At 44.6% G+C, this 18,044-nt stretch overlaps 1 protein-coding gene across 3 annotated transcripts in view; it reads left to right on the top strand.

Moving 5' to 3' along the window:
• The first annotated feature begins 1,864 nt into the window (after positions 1-1,864).
• The window catches only part of MST1R (macrophage stimulating 1 receptor), a 55,095-nt gene continuing 38,915 nt past the window's right edge, over positions 1,865-18,044 (top strand). For 2 of the 3 annotated variants that reach the window (XM_033140573.1, XM_033140571.1), the window contains exons 1-2: positions 1,865-1,993; positions 6,138-7,455. In XM_033140573.1, the coding sequence (XP_032996464.1) occupies positions 6,247-7,455 (1,209 nt within the window). In that variant the 5' untranslated portion in view covers positions 1,865-1,993; positions 6,138-6,246. The other variant, XM_033140572.1, reaches the window with a different exon arrangement.

The raw sequence follows: 18,044 nt of genomic DNA, 5'->3' as shown, positions 1-18,044 counted from the left end.
TATTTAAAATCTACTACCATAGAGATAGGAAATGAAAATTGCTAAAAATAATGGTTTGAGATGTCTGGGTGACCCCCCCCCTCTTTGATAATTCTCCCTTCTTTCACAAAATGTGTTAGATTTTTAGAGCCCAGTAAATACAATGTGTTCCCGCAAGCCATCTTAAAGTTAGAACTGTTTCCTTCTGTTGGCTGAAAGCAACTCTTCTCCCTTCACACAAAGACAGTAGGTTGTAGAGGGACCCCTCTCATGATTTCAGAACACAGAATAATACTCCCCTCGTACTTGTATCCTCTCCCTCCATGGTGCTGCTGTTGCTGAATCTAGGCCATTGAGGGCATGTGTGCTTATGAACATACAGACAGACGCATGCCAACCTGCCAGGGAAGGAACGATTGCCTCTGCATGTCAAGTCTCCTTTTCAGATGTGTTTCTCTTGTGAACATTACGGTAATACGGTATTCACCTGGAGATGTAGTGCGCACAGCAAATTACTAGCTGCACAGAGTGCAACTCTCAGGTTCCGGCTCTGCCTTGTCTCTTGTGGCAGACTGTGCCTGGGTGGGAGGAAGTGTGCAAGGGAGTTCCCTTTACAGGAGCAGGCCTACTGTTGGGCAGCATGAGATGGCAGCCCAAGGCAGCTGATTTGGGGTGTAGTAAAAGGGCAGTGAATTGTTCCTTATTCATATTATTGCCTTTTCCTCCTCTCAGCGAGAGGCTGCTTGTAAAGTTTTCAGGAGCCAAATAGCTAAGTTGGCCTTGAATAACTACCATGCTTCTTGACTGGGGGTGGGGGAAAGAGACATTTGCTATTTCTCCTCAGGCAGCAAAATGTTTTAGGAGTCTCCCCTTTCTCCCACACCTGTGAGAAAACCAATGGGAGAAGGCGATTTTGAGCTGCAAGGTGGGAGGAGTGGAAAGTATTAATCAGGATGTATACACATCATACATTCAAAGCACCACCAACAAAGAATCCTAGTTTACCCCTCAGAGCTATAATTCCCGGCACCCTTAACTAATCGTCCGAGGGCGTGTGCTGCGTACTCAGCCAGTATCACCGGGCAGCTTCCAGTTACAACATAGCCTACTGTAGCCTTCCCCAAGATCCTTTGAGTTTATTTTTTTAAACAATAAATTTCATGCAACTCCTGATAACCATCCACCCACATACTGTACTCCGCATGCCAGACAAGCGCCGATGCCGCTGTATTTCGTAATGTCTGAAATCAAAACGAGCCTACAAACAGAAGAAAGGCTACTGTGGAAAACATTAAAAGCAACAACTTTATTACGGCATAATAAAATGTTTAAAAGTCTTTTAAGAGTCCCCTCCCCCTTTTCCTTTTTGTTACTCCAAACCAACACGACGAAACTAAACCCAAGGGATACACGCCGGGGAACGGAGGCAATCACGGCTTCCGGTCAGGCACCGCGGTGATTACAGACACGCGTCTTTCCCTTGCAGACGTTAGAAAGCTACTCCGCGCGAGCCGCAGCGGTCAAAGTCCTCTATCCGCAGCGGAAAGTGCGGGGTGAGAGCCGGGACGGATTGCGCCCTGTTCCTCCGAGAAGTGGCCCCGACCCCGAGAAGTAGCCACAGTCGCCAGCGCCGGCTGTCGGGACACAGCCCGAGGGGGCAACCGCTTTATCTGTCCCTGTCTCTCCTTTGCCAGACAGGGCGACTTCTGAGCGCGCCTGAACGCGCCAACCCGGGCTGCGCCTCCCTCTATGGGAAGTCATTTGTCCTACAAAGGCCGGGCGTCCGCCCCTCTCCACTCCTCGCCGACAGCTCTGGGACGCGACCCAAAGGCGGGAACGGGCTGCTGCGGAAGCGGCCCGGCAGAAGGAGGAGGCGGAGGCGGAGGCGGGCTGAGTGCCGCCCTCGGCGCGCTGTCCCCGCCCGGTCCCGTCCCGTCCTCCTCCTGGGAGCCTCCCCAGGCAGGTGTGTAGTCGGCGCAGAGTTCAGAGAGTCCGAGACGGCGGCTGCGGCGGGGTGAGTCCTTGGCCACGGGGAAGTCGCGCTGTATGGGGTCGGAAAGGAGCTCAGAGCCGGGGGCCTCAGCCTTGAGGTGGGCAGTGCTGCCGGCCTTACCTTCCGCCTAGGCTTGCCCCCCTACTCGGTTTCTTTTCCAGTCCACGAGCGCGTAGCGGGATCTGAATCAGGACCTGGGCGCATGGAAGGAGCGGAGCTTCTCACACTCCCGCCGCGCCTGCCCCGACTGGGATTTGCGCGGTGCGCTCGCCCGCCCTCCGGAGGAAGAGGGCTCCCCCCCCCCCGGGTCACCTGTTGCCCAGGGCGCTTGGGAGAAGGAGAATTCGAGAGAGGGCAATACCGCCAGCCTGGCTTTCGCTTCTGCCCCAGAGTTGGCCTCAGCTCGAAGCAGGGCACAATAGACACCCATTGCCCACAACTATCACACGGCTTTTCTTTTCTTTTCTTTTAATGCACCCTTTTATATTTGCGTACACGAAAAATGCAGTGTGCGAAAACGACAAGGAGAGGTTCGTTTGGCATCCTCACTGCTGCGCTTTAGCCAGCAAGCAAGAAGCTGTCCATTAAAAGAGTCGATTACCTCCTTCCTAGTATTCTCTTGATAGATGGGTGTGTCAAGGGCAGTTGCTTTTATCTGATTTAACCCTGATAGTGTTTTGCTGTGCTTTTGGAGCTGTGATTTTTTTTTAAGGGTGTGTGTGTGTAATTGATATTTATGCAAACTGCCTTGACCCCTTAAGATTGAAAGGTGAGGCAAAAATGTTTCATCCCGAAACAGTGCTTGTTGGTGTGTGTTATGCAGGTAGAGTTGCCAGGGACTTTGGCCTTGCTGGGGCTTCCCAGTGAGTATACACTCCTGGTGCCAAATTTGGTTTTGCTGTTGTGTAATGTTTGAAGTCATAACCCCCTTAAATCCCCTTATTTTCAGTTGTGCACTGGGGAAATAAACTTACTGGGTGATTCATGTTATTGCACTTGTTTGGGAGTAAATTCAGTTGAACTTCATGGCATTTCTGAATAAGCATGCATATGATCAGAGTTAATGGATGGAGATATTTCTACAGGAGAGTAGGCACTTAAAATAAAGTATCTGGGTGTTCCATTATTATGTGTTAGCCACACCCAAGAATGCACGTTTGCACTGTGTGCGCATTTCCTCCCATATATATAGGATTGTGTGTGTGCTGCACCCAGTGATAATGAGATTTGATTATCCAGATCACTTAATGTTTGCTTCATTTGTTAATTCAAAGAGAGAGCACCATTTTTTATTCTTTGGGTATTTCAGGAATATCGAAAGCTGCATTATAGAAAATCAGACCATTGGTCTATCTAGCTCAGTACTACTGTCTACACTGACTGGCAGCAGTCCTTAAGAGTTTCAGCCATGGATTATTCCCAGGCCCACCTGGTGATGCTGGAAATTGAACCAGGGACGTGAATGAAAGCAGATGCCCTACCACTGAGAAACAAAAAGATGTCACATAAATTCAGAGGCGTAGCTGGGGGGGGGGGCTGGGGGCACTGGGCAACACACTGCAGGGAGCGGCACTTACCGTGGGGCCTGCAGCACGCCCAAGCCATGCGTGTCTCCTGGAAGTGACACGGTGGCTCGGGTGCCTGCAGGCTCGGCGCTGCCCAAAGCGGCAGCATGGGGCTTGCGCCTGCTCTCCCTCTGCTAGCCTACAACTGAGGGGGAGGCAGCGGTGAGGCTCCAGGCAGTGCGCCCTGCCCCAACTTGCCCCGCCCAATGGGTGTCTTGTCCTGCCCAATGAAAAATTGGCTGTAAATATTCAATATTATGCTGCTGCATAAATTAAAAGTGGCAAGAGGTCACTCAAAACATACACATATAAATTCTATGCTGTTTTGTATGATTTTATTTCCTTTTCAAACTCTAAGGCCTTTGGCAGGGGGGTTGTCCCAGCATACAGTATTGAATGGTGGGGGTAACCTTGTTTCTTGACTCCAGAAACAGAAAGGTTTATATGGCAGATATTATTAGAAATAAAGCTCACGAAGAAGTCAGTCCCAAATTGCCAAAACCATCTGGCAGTTTTATCACCCAGATGATGTAAAAACCAGAAATAAAAGGAAAGGGAATTATTATATTGGTTCAATTACTGAAGAATGTAGTAAAAATAACTGTCTTTTCAAACTTTAATTAATAATAGATGCACCAGTCATCTGTTGTTATGTTTTACTTTTTTGTATTCTATGTTTGTATTGTCATATTCAATTCAATTAAAGTGATAAATATGAATAATTTTAAATCATTTTTTAACATTATTAAAACCTTTAACCTTCCCCATTGATAGTCAGTGTTAAGCTGCCTGCAAATATTAACTGATGTAGACCAATTACATATATAGGAAATAATGCTTATGAAGTTGTTATTATTACATCCTCCACCTGCTTTTTGGTATAATTTTTAATGAGAAAAGAAAGGAATTGTTTTTTTAATCCATGAGATTTTCATGGATTAAACCATGTGAGTTAAACCACAGAGCCTAGGGCTTGTTGATCAGAAGGTCGGCGGTTCGAATCCCTGCGACTCGGTGAGCTCCCATTGCTCGGTCCCAGCTCCTGCCCACCTAGCAGTTTGAAGGCACGTCAAAGTGCAAGTAGATAAATAGGTACCGCTCCGGTGGGAAGGTAAACGGCATTTCCGTGCGCTGCTCTGGTTCGCCAGAAGCGGCTTAGTCATGCTGGCCACATGACCCGGAAGCTGTACGCCGGCTCCCTTGGCCAATAAAGTAAGATGAGCGCTGCAACCCCAGAGTCGTCCATGGCTGGACCTAATGGTCAGGGGTCCCTTTACCTTTACCTAGATCCTCTACTGCCTGGTGAAAACATCAGATCAAAAGCAACAAGACTTAGGACACAGATGTGATGATGGGCACCAGCTAAAAGTTGTTGAGCTTTCTTGGCAAAATCTCAATTTATTTGCCCAAAACGGCACTGCCGGCATGGGTTGCCATACATCCGGATTTTCATGGACATTGTATGGCCAGATTTTCACGGACAGTATAGCCTCTGTAAAGGATTCCTTTACACAAGAAGATCCAACTGCCTTTTATTGTGCGACCCAATAATAATAATAATAATAATAATAATAATAATAATAATAATTTATTACTTATACCCCGCCTATCTGGCTGAGTTTCCCCAGCCACTCTGGGCAGCTTCCAACAGGAGATTAACAATACATTAAAACATCAGTCATTTAAAAACTTCCCTGCCTTCAGATATCTTCTAAAGTATTCCTTTGACATCTGGTGGGAGGGTATTCCACAGGGCAGGAGCCACTACCAAGAAGGCCCTCTGCCTAGTTCCCTGTAACTTTGCTTCTCACAGTGAGGGAACTGCCAGAAGGCCCTCGGCGCAGGACCTCAGTGTCCGGGCAGAACAATGTGGGTGGAGACGCTCCTTCAGGTAGGCTATACTGGGCCGAGGCCGAGGCCCAAAAACCTATGACATAAGAAGGGAACTTCTGCTTCAACTTTTAAACACCTGCTGAAAACTTTTCTATTCCAACAGGCCTATCCAGGCAGTTAAGAAAACATCTTCCCACAATTGTTAATTGGTGTCTGCTTTTAACTGGTTTTTACAATATGCTTTTATGCTTTTTTCCAGCCAGAACTTGCCGGAACCCAGTTCTGGCACCTCTCAGGTGGGCACCATTGCCATTCTAAGAGAACAAGGAAGGTGTTCATGGTGAGTTCTGGCACCTCTTTTTCTAGAAAAATAGCACTGGTTTTATGTATTTTAGTTGTTTGTTTGTTTGTTTTTCTTGTAAACCTGTAGAATGCCCTTCCATCAGATGTCAAACAGATAAACAACTATACAACTCTCTGAAGGCAGCTCTGTATCGGGGCGTTTTTAATTGTGTGATGTTTTGCTGTGTTTTTATTATGTTGGAAGCTTCCCAGAATATGAATATTTTTATAAATAAAATATAAAAATGTAAGGAATCTGTTCATCTTTAAGGTACCACAGAACTGTTGTTTTTGCTGCATCAGACTTAACACAGCTTCTCAATATCTTCCTCTTCTATCGGATGCTCTGTAATACTTACCGGTAAATGCAAGCTTGTTTTCTTTTTTCTTCAATGTCAGTCATTCATATTTTCTCTCCTTTTCAGTTGCAATGCGATGGTAGACTATTCTGGATGGATTTCAGCTCCACACAGAACTGAAAAGCTGAGGTAGCCTCTGAGGTCTGGGACTCTGCATTACTGTTACCTCCCTAGTATGGGTGTATCGTTTTTATTTTGCCTCACATTGGGGTTATTGCCCACAATAATCATTGGGAAGGCATGGCAATGCCCACCTCGATGGTCTAACTCGACCAGAGATTTCACAGTGAAGTACAGCTTCCCTACATTCGATGCTGGGAGTTCCATTCAGAACATTGTCACTTCCGAGTACGATGATGCGATCTTTGTTGCAGTTCGGAACAAGATCTTCATGTTGAACTCAAAGATGGAAATTCTGTCTACGATAGTGACTGGTCCCTGGGGAAACGCCGCGTGTGAGATCTGTGCCAAGTGCCCCGTGAAAGGGCCAATGAATCCCGAAGATACAGATAACAGAGTTCTGGTGATGGATCCTCAAGAATTTTGGCTTTATAGTTGTGGGACTTCCCATCATGGAATCTGCTTCCAGCATGAGATTGAAAAAAAGGGCAATGTTGTGTCGGTCGACACCAAATGCCTGTTCTCTGCTAAATTTAACGGGCCTTCTGAGTGTCCAGACTGTGTGGCCAGTCCTTTAGGCACTAGAGTTGTAGTTTCTGATATGGCACACACGGTCTACTTTTACGTTGCATCTACCATTAACAGAAACATTGCGGAGACATATAGCCCCAAATCCGTGTCTATACGGAGACTCAAGAGTAATGCGGAAGGGTTCGACCATCCTTTCCACTCCTTAACGGTGCTACCTGTGTTTCAAGACACATACCCAGTTAACTATGTGTATTCCTTTGAATACCGGAACTTTGCATATTTCCTAACAGTCCAAAAAGAAAACACGGAGTCCAGCGTGTACCACACTAGGATCGTGCGGCTCAGTACTGATGAAACGGAAGTGCGCACGTACCGTGAACTGAACTTGGACTGCCGCTTTAACACCAAGCGGAAGAGGAGTCTTGCGGCAACCCCCAGGGATGTCGTTTTTAATGTTTTGCAAGCAGCTCATGCTACCCAGCCTGGCTCAAAACTGGCTCCTGAGATCACTGTCAGTGATGCCGACAGAGAACTGGTTCTCTTTGGGGTGTTTGCTGAAAGCCTGGAAGGCAGCAAAGTGCCCCGGAATTACTCGGCAGTTTGCGCTTTCCCCGTGAACAAGATAAATGAGGCTATCGATGAAGGGATGAAGGAGTGCTGCAATGTGGGCGTCCACAACCGTGTGCCTCGAGGACTGAAGTTTTATCAGGGTTTGGAGTACTGTCCACATAATGTGAGTTCCCAGCAATCATTTCCCATCTTCTTACATGAAATTATTATATGTGATATCAGAGGTGATTCTGAGGGCTGGTTGGAGGAAATTATCATTAGTCACTTATATACAGTATTTTTACAGGCTTTGAAAAAAAATATTCAAAACAGTTCTTTGAGATAAGTTGTACTAAGGCCCGTTTTAAAGTCAGGAAATTAAGAAACTGTGAAGCAAGGTTACATGAGCACTGTATGTTTACGTCAGAACAGACTTGCACAGACAGAAACAAATGGCAGAGAGGTTGCCTGGATGTTAGTAGGAGAGCCCAGCACTTTGGGACTCCACCTTCTGGGGCAGTTTTGGACTCTGCAGGCTGCCAGCAAGGTACACCCCCTGCCCCCATCAAGTGTAGGGAACCAAAAAACAACAACCACCCACCTGGGGGAGGGCAAGGTTAATGAAACAAAGCACAGGCCAGAGGAGAGTTTCTGCACTGACTTTTAGAGAAAAGAGAGACCTAGCTTCCTTCAGGCAACAGAAGGGTCTTAACAGGAGAGAATCTGAAGCAGATTGGTGAGACTTTATACAGCTGCTGTTTCTGCCAGAGTGGGGAATCACTGCTCCAGATAGAGGTGGAGCCAGAAGAGTCAAAAAGACACATCACTCTTCCTCATTGGACTCGGTTCTTCTACTATCATCCCTGGGAGGGTGGCTGCTGTATTCCTGAGTTGGTGTCTGAGTGTCTTTTCTGTACCTCTCCACCTAGCTGAAAGAACTGTTTGGAGGTTTTTTTCTATTACTCTTTCCATTAGTTCCCACTTGTTCCCATTGTCTGCCTTTTCTGCAAAGTAGGGTCGTTCCTTGTATTTACAACCTGAGTGTTTGGTTTTGCAGCCTTTATCAGAAATGCCTTGGCTGTCCAAGGGCGGAATCTGGTGGAGGTGGAATAGAGCTGGCCAGCTGTAAATATGGCAGATGTGGGCTTTTAACCTGAGTACAAATCCCAGCACTGTAGCCACCAGACCATACTTGTTAACTCAGGTGAACTGACATTACACAAAACCCAAAGAGACCTCTGCTGCGTCCTCTCTCTCTTTTGAAAAAAACATTTCTTCAGACCTTGATACTAGTACTGTGTTTCATGAAACATGAGGGTCCTGTCAAACTTTTGCAAACTTTATTTATTTATTTATTTATTTATTTATTTATTACATTTCCAGGTAGTTAGCAAAGTGGTAAAAAATACAATACAAATACAGTCAAACATCGGTTGTTGAACGTAATTTGTTCCGGAAGCCCGTTTGGCTTCCAGAATGTTCGAAAACCGAGGCCCGGCTCCCTGCACACACGTGGAAGCCGCGTCGGATGTTCAGCTTCCGACAAACATGTGAAAAGCGGAGCATTTACTTCCAGGTTTTCGGCGTTCAGGAGCCGAAACGTTTCAAAACGGAGGCGTTCGGGAGCCGAGGTTTGACTGTAAAACAAAACCATAATTTAAAAATGTAAAAACATTACAAACAAACTGCAAACATGAAGATAATCTTACATATCCTCACAGTTAATAAATTCAGGGTTGCCAGGAACAGTATCTTCCAGCCATCAAATATTTCTTCTTCATTAACATGTTGGAACACTTACCCAGTTCCATGATATTATTCTGTTGTACATTCCCCACCCAGGCTAATGACCTCCAACAATATGTTGGGTGAAGGAGAAAACACACAGTTTGATGATATTATGATACTGAAAGGGTTTCTACACATTACAGGATGGCTGGCTAACCTTTGGTCCTCCAGATGTTGCTGGACTACAGCTCCCATAATCCCTGACCACTGGTCATGGCAGCCAGGGTCGATGGAAGGTGGAGTCCAGCAACATCATCTGGAGGTCCGCAGATTGGCCTACCCCTACGTTACAGGGAAGATGGAAAGAACCAGACTCTGGGTTGCCATTTTTAGCAGCAGCTCCATGCTGTGAGCAAAGCATAGTTCCTTTCTCATTCATCTTGGTGTGGAAGAACTAATCAAAATCCTGTATGCTTGGTTTGTGGATGCCAGTGCAAATCCCCTAAAGATCCAGGATAAGTTTTTTTTTTTTACCTTTAATAGTAACCTTACTTAATTTACTGATTTTTCATTAAACTCAAAGCAAGATACAGTAATTATTATTATTATTATTATTATTATTATTATTATTATTATTATTATTATTATTATTATTATTATTATTATCTACCTACTCCGCCCATCTGGCTGGGTTTCTCCCAACAGAATTAAACATTAAAAACTTCCCTAAACTTCTAATAATAATAATAATAATAATAATAATAATAATAATAATTGGATACTAATCCATGAAAGCGTGTGCTACAATAAATCTGTTATTCTGTAAGATTCCATAAGGCTCTTTGTTGTTTTAGCTTCAACAGACTAGCATGGTTACGCATCTGGAAGTTGTTAGATATATTGATAACTCCAGTGGGAATTCTTCATAGGATTGTTTCCAGACCAGCATTTTAATCTTTATAGTCCAAGATTCTCTAGAACTTATCCACTGATTAATGGCCACAATACGTTCAAATACTAGGAAAAGAAGATACTTTGAATAATGGAGGGTGGCGTGCCACTAGAATAACAAGCATCATGTTTCGAGGCAACGTGGTTACTGGAATTGCATGTTTTAAGGCTTCTGGCATGCTGGGGATTTATTTTTTTTATGTTTTAAAACAGAATCAGTCAACGCATACTTATCTTCCATCTTTGAGTCCCCTCCCCACACCAACACACGTGCTCTCCCAAATCCTTTTCACATTCTGTGCCTCTGGCTTTCTTTGGGGTTTTTTAATCTACCCATTTCGTTAATATTGAAGCTGTGAAGCAGTCTCCATCTCAGTGTATGTTCATCAGCTCTTCACTGCCATCATTTAGCACATGCAGCTGTTTCATGGCTACTTGCTGCAACATGTACTTCCGCTTCTTTAAAAGGGAGTGGGGAGGCTTTTGTGCTGGTGGGTGTTTACGGAGTCTCCCATGGCGACGATTTTATTGCATCACTTTCGTTAAAGCTGGAATATAATAAGATAAAACGATTAGTCCAACGAGTATACGCCGGATGGGGGCAAAACCAGAATTCAATTGCGGTGGCTGGAATCCAAGTGCACACCCTTTCTGAAGCGTAGGCAGTTGGAAAATCAAGTATTTCTGCTTTGGAATCTTTTTCATAATCTCCCTACTGTGATGGGTTGGGAATGTGCATTTGCTTTGGGCTCTTCTGATTGAACACAGGTGGGAAAGGGTAAATTTAAAAAGCACCACTGCCCTTAGGCCAACGTTGGCGTTTCTCAGTGCTGCGGCATGCATGCTACAGTTTGCTTTGGTACCCGATATCCCAGGCATGCTTACAAACACGGAAGAAATACATAGCAGCTCTAATGTGTGCAAAAGTTGGTTCATGTGTTACTTATGGCCCCATTTCTTTACTCGTGGGAGCGATCTGCTTGTGCAGGCAGCGTAGAGTATAAGAATGTAAGAAGAGACTTGCTGGATCAGGCCAAAGTCCCAAATAATATCGCCTTCGGTTCTCACAGTGGCCAACCAGATACCTATGGAAAGCATGCCAGCAGAAGTGCAACAGTGCTCCCCACAGGTGCAATTCCCAGCAAGTGGTGCTGCCTCCTCTAGCATTGGAAACAGAGCACAGGCATGGTAGCTAGTAGCCACTGAGGATCAGTACATTTGTCTAATCCTCAATTGGTGGCCATCATTGCTTCCTGTGGGACCAGATTCCATTATTTAATTATGTTGCACACGAAGAAGTGATTTCTTTTGTCTGCCCTGAACCCTCCAACTTTCAGTGTAACTGGATGCCCCCCCCCCAAGTTATAGTATTGTGCGAGAGGAAGAAAAACTTCTCCCTGTCCACTTTCTCCATTCTATTTATTTATTATTACATTTACCTGTATATCCTGCCTTTTCTCCAAGGAATTCAAGCTGGCATAAACGGTTCTCCCCTTTCCCATTACATCGTGGGAGGCAGGTTAGGCTGAGCAGAAGTGGCCATCCAGTGAGCTTCATGACTGAATGGGGACCTGAACCTTGGCCTCCCTAGTCCCATACCAACACTAAATACTATACTGCACTGATTTCTATTTATTTTTTGTATTAAATTTGTATATTGCCCTTCATCCGTAAATCTCAAGGTGGGAAAATAAACTGTTCGTTGCAACCAGGACTGAAGTGTAAAATTCCAAATATTTAAACCAGTTACTTTTTTAAAGACAATAGGCCAGAGGGACATGGCTGTTAATTTTATTTATAGAAGGCAATTGGAAGGTATGTAAAAAGTCTCGGTCAGCTGTTTGCAGCTGCTTGGTTTTCTCAACTTGGTTACTGGTGAATGCACTTCAGATGTTCAGCATTTCTCCCCCTTTCCGGAGCCAAATCATATTCCTCTCATGTTCCTTATCTCTGTTAGGATGTAGCTGCTAATAGACCCATTATTACACCGTGTATTCCCAGGTGGCACTGAAATAGAGCTGATTCAAACACTGAGAAATGGCTTTTGTCCTCTTGGGACAATGCTTCTTAAAAGTGCATTATCGCTTGGTGTATTCGAGGACTGAAAATTTTATTTTCCTGCCATTGAGAAAGGATTTTGAAGCCAAATCTTGATTTTGTGCCCTTTAATCTGTGGGTGCAAGATGTTTAGTTACAGTGTACACCAATATTGACACAAGGCAGAGGTAAAAGTAAGAATTGGAAAGAGGTGTGTGAGCAGATGAAAGAGTAAAGACATTTTGGATATGAGGGCAGTGGAGAGGCAAGATAGAGCAAAACTAAGATTAAAGTGAAAATAAGATCAATGTTGAAAGAGGGATGGGAAAGAGAATGCAAGCAAGCTTACATGTTAGCATAGGGTATAATCTAATATACAGGTTTGCCTGGGAGCAAGCCCCACCTGCTCCCTATTCATCAAAAAGTGTCATAATTATTTCCCATCTTTCCCCTCCTACTTGATGTATGGTTATCGTTGTGGCTAGCCCCATTCTCAGACTGACATGCCTCGGTTCTTCCAGTAGCCACTGTGATAAACATGGCCAGAAGTGGTAGCTTGGTCTGTTTATCAAACATTTCCTAACACTTTAACAAAAGCACTTATGTAACATTTCTAAGTGGGATCTGGGCTAGCTGAGACCTGATGGCTGCACGCCCCCTCCTATATATTTGCCCATGGAAACAAAAACATTGGCAGGATGAATAGATGGGTATCGCTGGCTCTGCAATTCTGTGATTAAAGTCTATGGATTATTATGCAATAAAGCTTAGTCATCCCCTTTTCTTGATCCTCCTGCATCCTTACATAGATGTCTGACTGAAGCACAGATTTCTTCAAAAAGAGGAACAGGGAGCAGGCAGTAGTGAAATCCCCATGCAATGTAACCAGAAAACAAGGCCAACAACTCTTGAGGCCTGCTTCTCATGACATAGTAAGCAAAACTATGGCTTACTGGGACTGTTGTGAATGTGTGGGCTCCCAGAGAGGAGCTTGAAGCCACTTGGCTTTTCCCTGGTCCTTTTTGCTCCTGTGCCATGCTGAGCTAAACTAAGATTTACCGTATTTTTCCGTGTATAAGACGAGGTGTATAAGACAAGGCAATTTGGCGGGTGATTGGTGGCTGTGGCAAGGCCTGCTGGCGATTAGCTGCTGCTGCGGCAGTTGGACTGGCGATTGGTGGCTGCTGGCAGCGAGCAGGCAGACAATTGTTGGCTTCGGCGTGCGTGCGATTGGCAGCGCCGGTGAGGCAGGTGAGCGATTGTCAGTAACCCCCCCCCCAAAAAAAAGCTTAACAACTCTGGGCAATCTCACCCCATTTCCTTAATTTGGGGTCACATTCTACTCATGTAAAAACACACTGATTCCCGGACCATCCGCAGGCCAGATTTAGAAGGTGATTGGGCCGCATCCGGCCCACGTGCCTTAGATTGCCTACCCCTGGGCTACACTATTGTTGTGGAGATACTGCATTTGTCCAGCATACAAACTGTTGTTGGTGAAAATGCAGTTAATAATAATACCTTTATTGTTTCCCTCTATTTCTTTGCATTGCTCGTTTAAGAAGGCCCTCTTGTCTCTTCTTGCTATTCTTTGGAAATCTGCATTCAATTTCCTGTATCTTTCATTATCTCCCATGCATTTTGCTTGCCTTCTCTCCCCCGCTATTTATAAGGCCTCGTTGGACAGCCACTTTGCTTTCTTGCATTTCCTTTCAATTGGGATGGTTTTGTTGCTGCCTCCTGTATAATGTTATGAGCCTCCATCCATAGTGCTACAGGCACTCTGTCCACCAAATCTAAATACTTAAAACTGTTCCTCACTTCCACTGTGTATTCATAAGGGATTTGGTTTAGATTGTATCTTACTGGCCCAGTGCTTTTCCCTGCCCTTTTCAGTTTAAGCTTAAATTTTGCTATAAGAAGCTGATGATCTGAGCCGCAGTCAACTCCAGGTCTTGTTTTTGCTGACTGTATAGAGCTTCTCCATCTTTGGCTGCAGAGAATATAATCATTATGGAATGGAATGTTTTCATTGGATAAATGTTTGAGGGTATGTTAGCCCTCCAAGGCCCGGGGCAAGTATACCCAGCTGCCCACCTCCTCAGCATGGACCTGCATATTTGGGTCCCAGAGTTTGTGGGTGCAAAAGCATCCATAACTCCTTGAGTTAGTAAGTGTCAGGGATGACTAAATAATTCGAATTACTAAATGCTGGGAGCCTTCCCTGGGTGCCAGACAATTTAACAGTGTAAGAATACAAGTTGAGCTTGTTTTTCCAGACTAGGGCATCACCTGGCAGTCAGGCTATTAAGAAAGAGTTGGGAGGTGGGACGTTTTCAGGGTTACAGTGGGTGATGATGTAGGAAAAATTGTGGGGTTTTGCAAGAGGCTTGACAAGTGGGGGAGAAGCAGAGCCGGGAGAACTCTTGGCAGGCTGGTTAAGACAAGCTGGGACAGAGACATGAGGATGCCATTTTGACTGTCCTGGAATCCAGTGTTGCATTCCTGCAGAAAGCACACCCCTCTCGAGATGTGAATGCTCTGAACTCCAAAGTAGACTCAGGTGTATATATGTGTAAATATGTGTAAATAAAATTGTATGTCTTAAAGACACGACAGTCTCTACTGTGCATCATTTTTCTAAAGGAAACACTTTGTTGTTGTTGTTGTTGTTGTTGTTGTTGTTGTTGTTGTTTAGTTGTTCAGTCGTGTCCGACTGTTCATGACCCCATGCACCAGAGCATGCCAAGCACTCCTGTCTTCCACTGCCTCCCGCAGTTTGGTCAGACTCATGTTGATAGCTTCAAGAACACAGTCCAACCATCTCGTCCTCTGTCGTCCCCTTCTCCTTGTGCCCTCCATCTTTCCCAGCATCAGGGTCTTTTCCAGGGTGTCTTCTCTTCTCATGAGGTAGCCAAAGTATTGGAGCCTCAGCTTCAGGATCTGTCCTTCCAGTGAACACTCAGGGCTGATTTCCTTCAGAATGGATAGGTTTGATGTTCTTGCAGTCCATGGGACTCTCAAGAGTCTCCTCCAGCACCATAATTCAAAAGCATCAATTCTTCAGTGATCAGCCTTCTTTATGGTCCAGCTCTCACTTCCATATATCACTACTGGGAAAACCATAACTTTAACTATACGGACCTTTGTTGGCAAGGTGATGTCTCTGCTTTTTAAGATGCTGTCTAAGTTTGTCATTGCTTTTCTCCCGAGAAGCAGGTGTCTTTTAATTTTGTGACTGCTGTCACCATCTGCAGTGATCATGGAACCCAAGAAAGTAATATCTCTCACTGCCTCCATTTCTTCCCCTTCTATTTGCTAGGAGGTGATGGGACCAGTGGCCATGATCTTAGTTTTTTTGATGTTGAGCTTCAGACCATATTTGGCGCTCTCCTTTTTCACCCTCATTAAAAGGTTCTTTAATTCCTCCTCACTTTCTGCCATCAAGGTTGTGTCATCAGCATATCTGAGGTTGTTGATATTTCTTCCGGCAATCTTAATTCCGGTTTGGGATTCATCCAGTCCAGCCTTTCGCATGATGAATTCTGCATATAAGTTAAATAAGCAGGGAGACAATATACAACCTTGTCGTACCCCTTTCCCAATTTTGAACCAATCAGTTATTCTATATCCAGTTCTAACTGTAGCTTCTTGTCCCACATAGAGATTTCTCAGGAGACAGATAAGGTGATCATGCCCTCCCATTTCTTTAAGAAGAAGAAGAGTTTGGATTTGATATCCCGCTTTATCCCTACCCGAAGGAGTCTCAAAGCGGCTGAGAGTGGGGCTGAGAGACTTCAAAGAAGTGTGACTAGCCCAAGGTCACCCAGCAGCTGCATGTGGAGGAGCAGACACGAACCCAGTTCACCAGATTATGAGTCTACCGCTCTTAACCACTACACCATACTGGCTCTCAGTGCAGTAGTTTAATGTGGTCGACACAGTCAAATGCTTTTGCGTAGTCAATGAAGCAGAAGTAGATGTTTTTCTGGAACTCTCTAGCTTTCTCCAAAATCCAGTGCATGTTTGCAATTTGGTCTCTGGTTCCTCTGCCCCTTTGAAATCCAGCTTGCACTTCTGGGAGTTCTCGGTCCACATACTGCTTAAGCCTGCCTTGTAGAATTTTAAGCATAACCTTGCTAGCGTGTGAAATGAGCGCAATTGTGCGGTAGTTGGAGCGTTCTTTGGCACTGCCCTTCTTTGAGATTGGGATGTAGACTGATCTTCTCCATTCCTCTGGCCACTGCTGAGTTTTCCAAACTTGCTGGCATATTGAGTGTAGCACCTTAACAGCACCATCTTTTAAAATTTTAAATAGTTCAGCTGGAATATCATCACTTCCATTGGCCTTGTTATTAGCAGTGCTTTCTAAGGCTCATTTGACTTCACTCTCCAGGATGTCTGGCTCAAAGTCAGTAATCACACTACCTGGGGTGTACGAGACCTCCATATCTTTCTGGTATAATTCCTCTGTGTATTCTTGCCATCTCTTCTTGATGTCTTCTGCTTCTGTTAGGTCCTTTCCACTTTTGTCCTTTATTATGGTAATCTTCGTATGAAATGTTCCTTTCATATCTCCAATTTTCTTGAAGAGATCTCTGGTTTTTCCCATTCTGTTGTTTTACTCTATTTCTTTCATTGCTCATTTAAGAAGGCCCTCTTTTCTCTCCTTGCTATTTTTTTGGAAATCTGAAATCCTACTTTCTTCAGTTTAAGCTGGAATAAGAAGCTGATGATCTGAGCCACAGTCAGCTCCAGGTCTTGTTTTTGCTGACCTTATAGAGCTTCTCCATCTTTGGCTGCAGAGAATATAATCAATCTGATTTCGATGCTGCCCATCTGGTTATGTCCATGTGTAGAGTCATCTCTTGTGTTGTTGGAAAAGAGTGTTTGTGATGACCAGCTTGTTCTCTTGACAGAACTCTATTAGCCTTTGCCCTGCTTTGTTTTGAACTCAAAGGCCAAACTTGCCAGTTGTTCCTTTTATCTCTTGACTCCCTACTTTAGCATTCCAATCCCCTATAATGAGAAGAACATCCTTTTTTGGTGTCATTTCTATAAGGTGTTGTAAGTCTTCATAAAATTGGTCAATTTCAGTTTCTTCAGCACTGGTAGTTGGTGCATAAATTTGGATTACTGTGATGTTAAAAGGTCTGCCTTGGATTCATATCGAGATCATTCTATCATTTTTGAGATTGCATCCCAGTACAGCTTTTGCCACTCTTTTGTTGACTATGAGGGCCACTCCATTTCTTTTACGGGATTCTTGCCCACAGTAGTAGATATGATGGTCATCCGAACTGAATTCGCCCATTCCCGTCCATTTTAGTTCACTGATGCCCAGGATGTCAATATTTATTCTTGCCATCTCATTTTTTACCACATCCAGCTTTCCAAGGTTCATGGTTCTTACATTCCAGGTTCCTATGCAATATTTTTCTTTACAGCATTGGACTTTTACTTTCGCTTCCAGGCATATCCACAACTGAGCGACCTTTCGGCTTTAGCCCAGCCACTTCATCAGCTCTGAATCTACTTGTACTTGTCCTCTACTCTTCCTCAGTAGCATGTTGGACGCCTTCCGACCTGAGGGGCTCATCTTCCAGCGTCATAACTTTTATATGCCTGTTGTCTTTGTCCATGGAGTTTTCTTGGCAGGGATACTGGAGTGGCTTGCCAGTTCCTGCTCCAGGTGGATCACATTTAGTCAAAACTCTCCACTATGACCTGTCCATCTTGGGTGGCCCTGCACGGCATAGCTCATAGCTTCTCTGAGTTATTCAAGCCCCTTCGCCACGACAAGGCAGTGATCCATGAAGGAGAAAAGAAAACACAGACCCTGGTAAAGTTGCCCTTTACAGAATTTTCAGGACACAGTTTTATTAATGAGTGCCCTAATATGGAGTAGAAAGATTTTAGTTGCATCTTGAAGCCAGGTCCCATACTAGGGAGAACAAGGAAGTTACAGGAATTGAATACATCTCTTTTAAAGTCAGTCAAGAAGACCGCTTTTCAACAACTTTAAGAACCACAAGAAAATCATAGTTCAATCACATT

Source organism: Lacerta agilis, chromosome 2 (genome assembly GCF_009819535.1).
Source record: "Lacerta agilis isolate rLacAgi1 chromosome 2, rLacAgi1.pri, whole genome shotgun sequence".
NCBI lineage: Eukaryota > Metazoa > Chordata > Lepidosauria > Squamata > Lacertidae > Lacerta > Lacerta agilis.
Note: the sequence above shows the minus strand (reverse complement) of the source record. Positions and strands in the feature narration are given on the sequence as shown.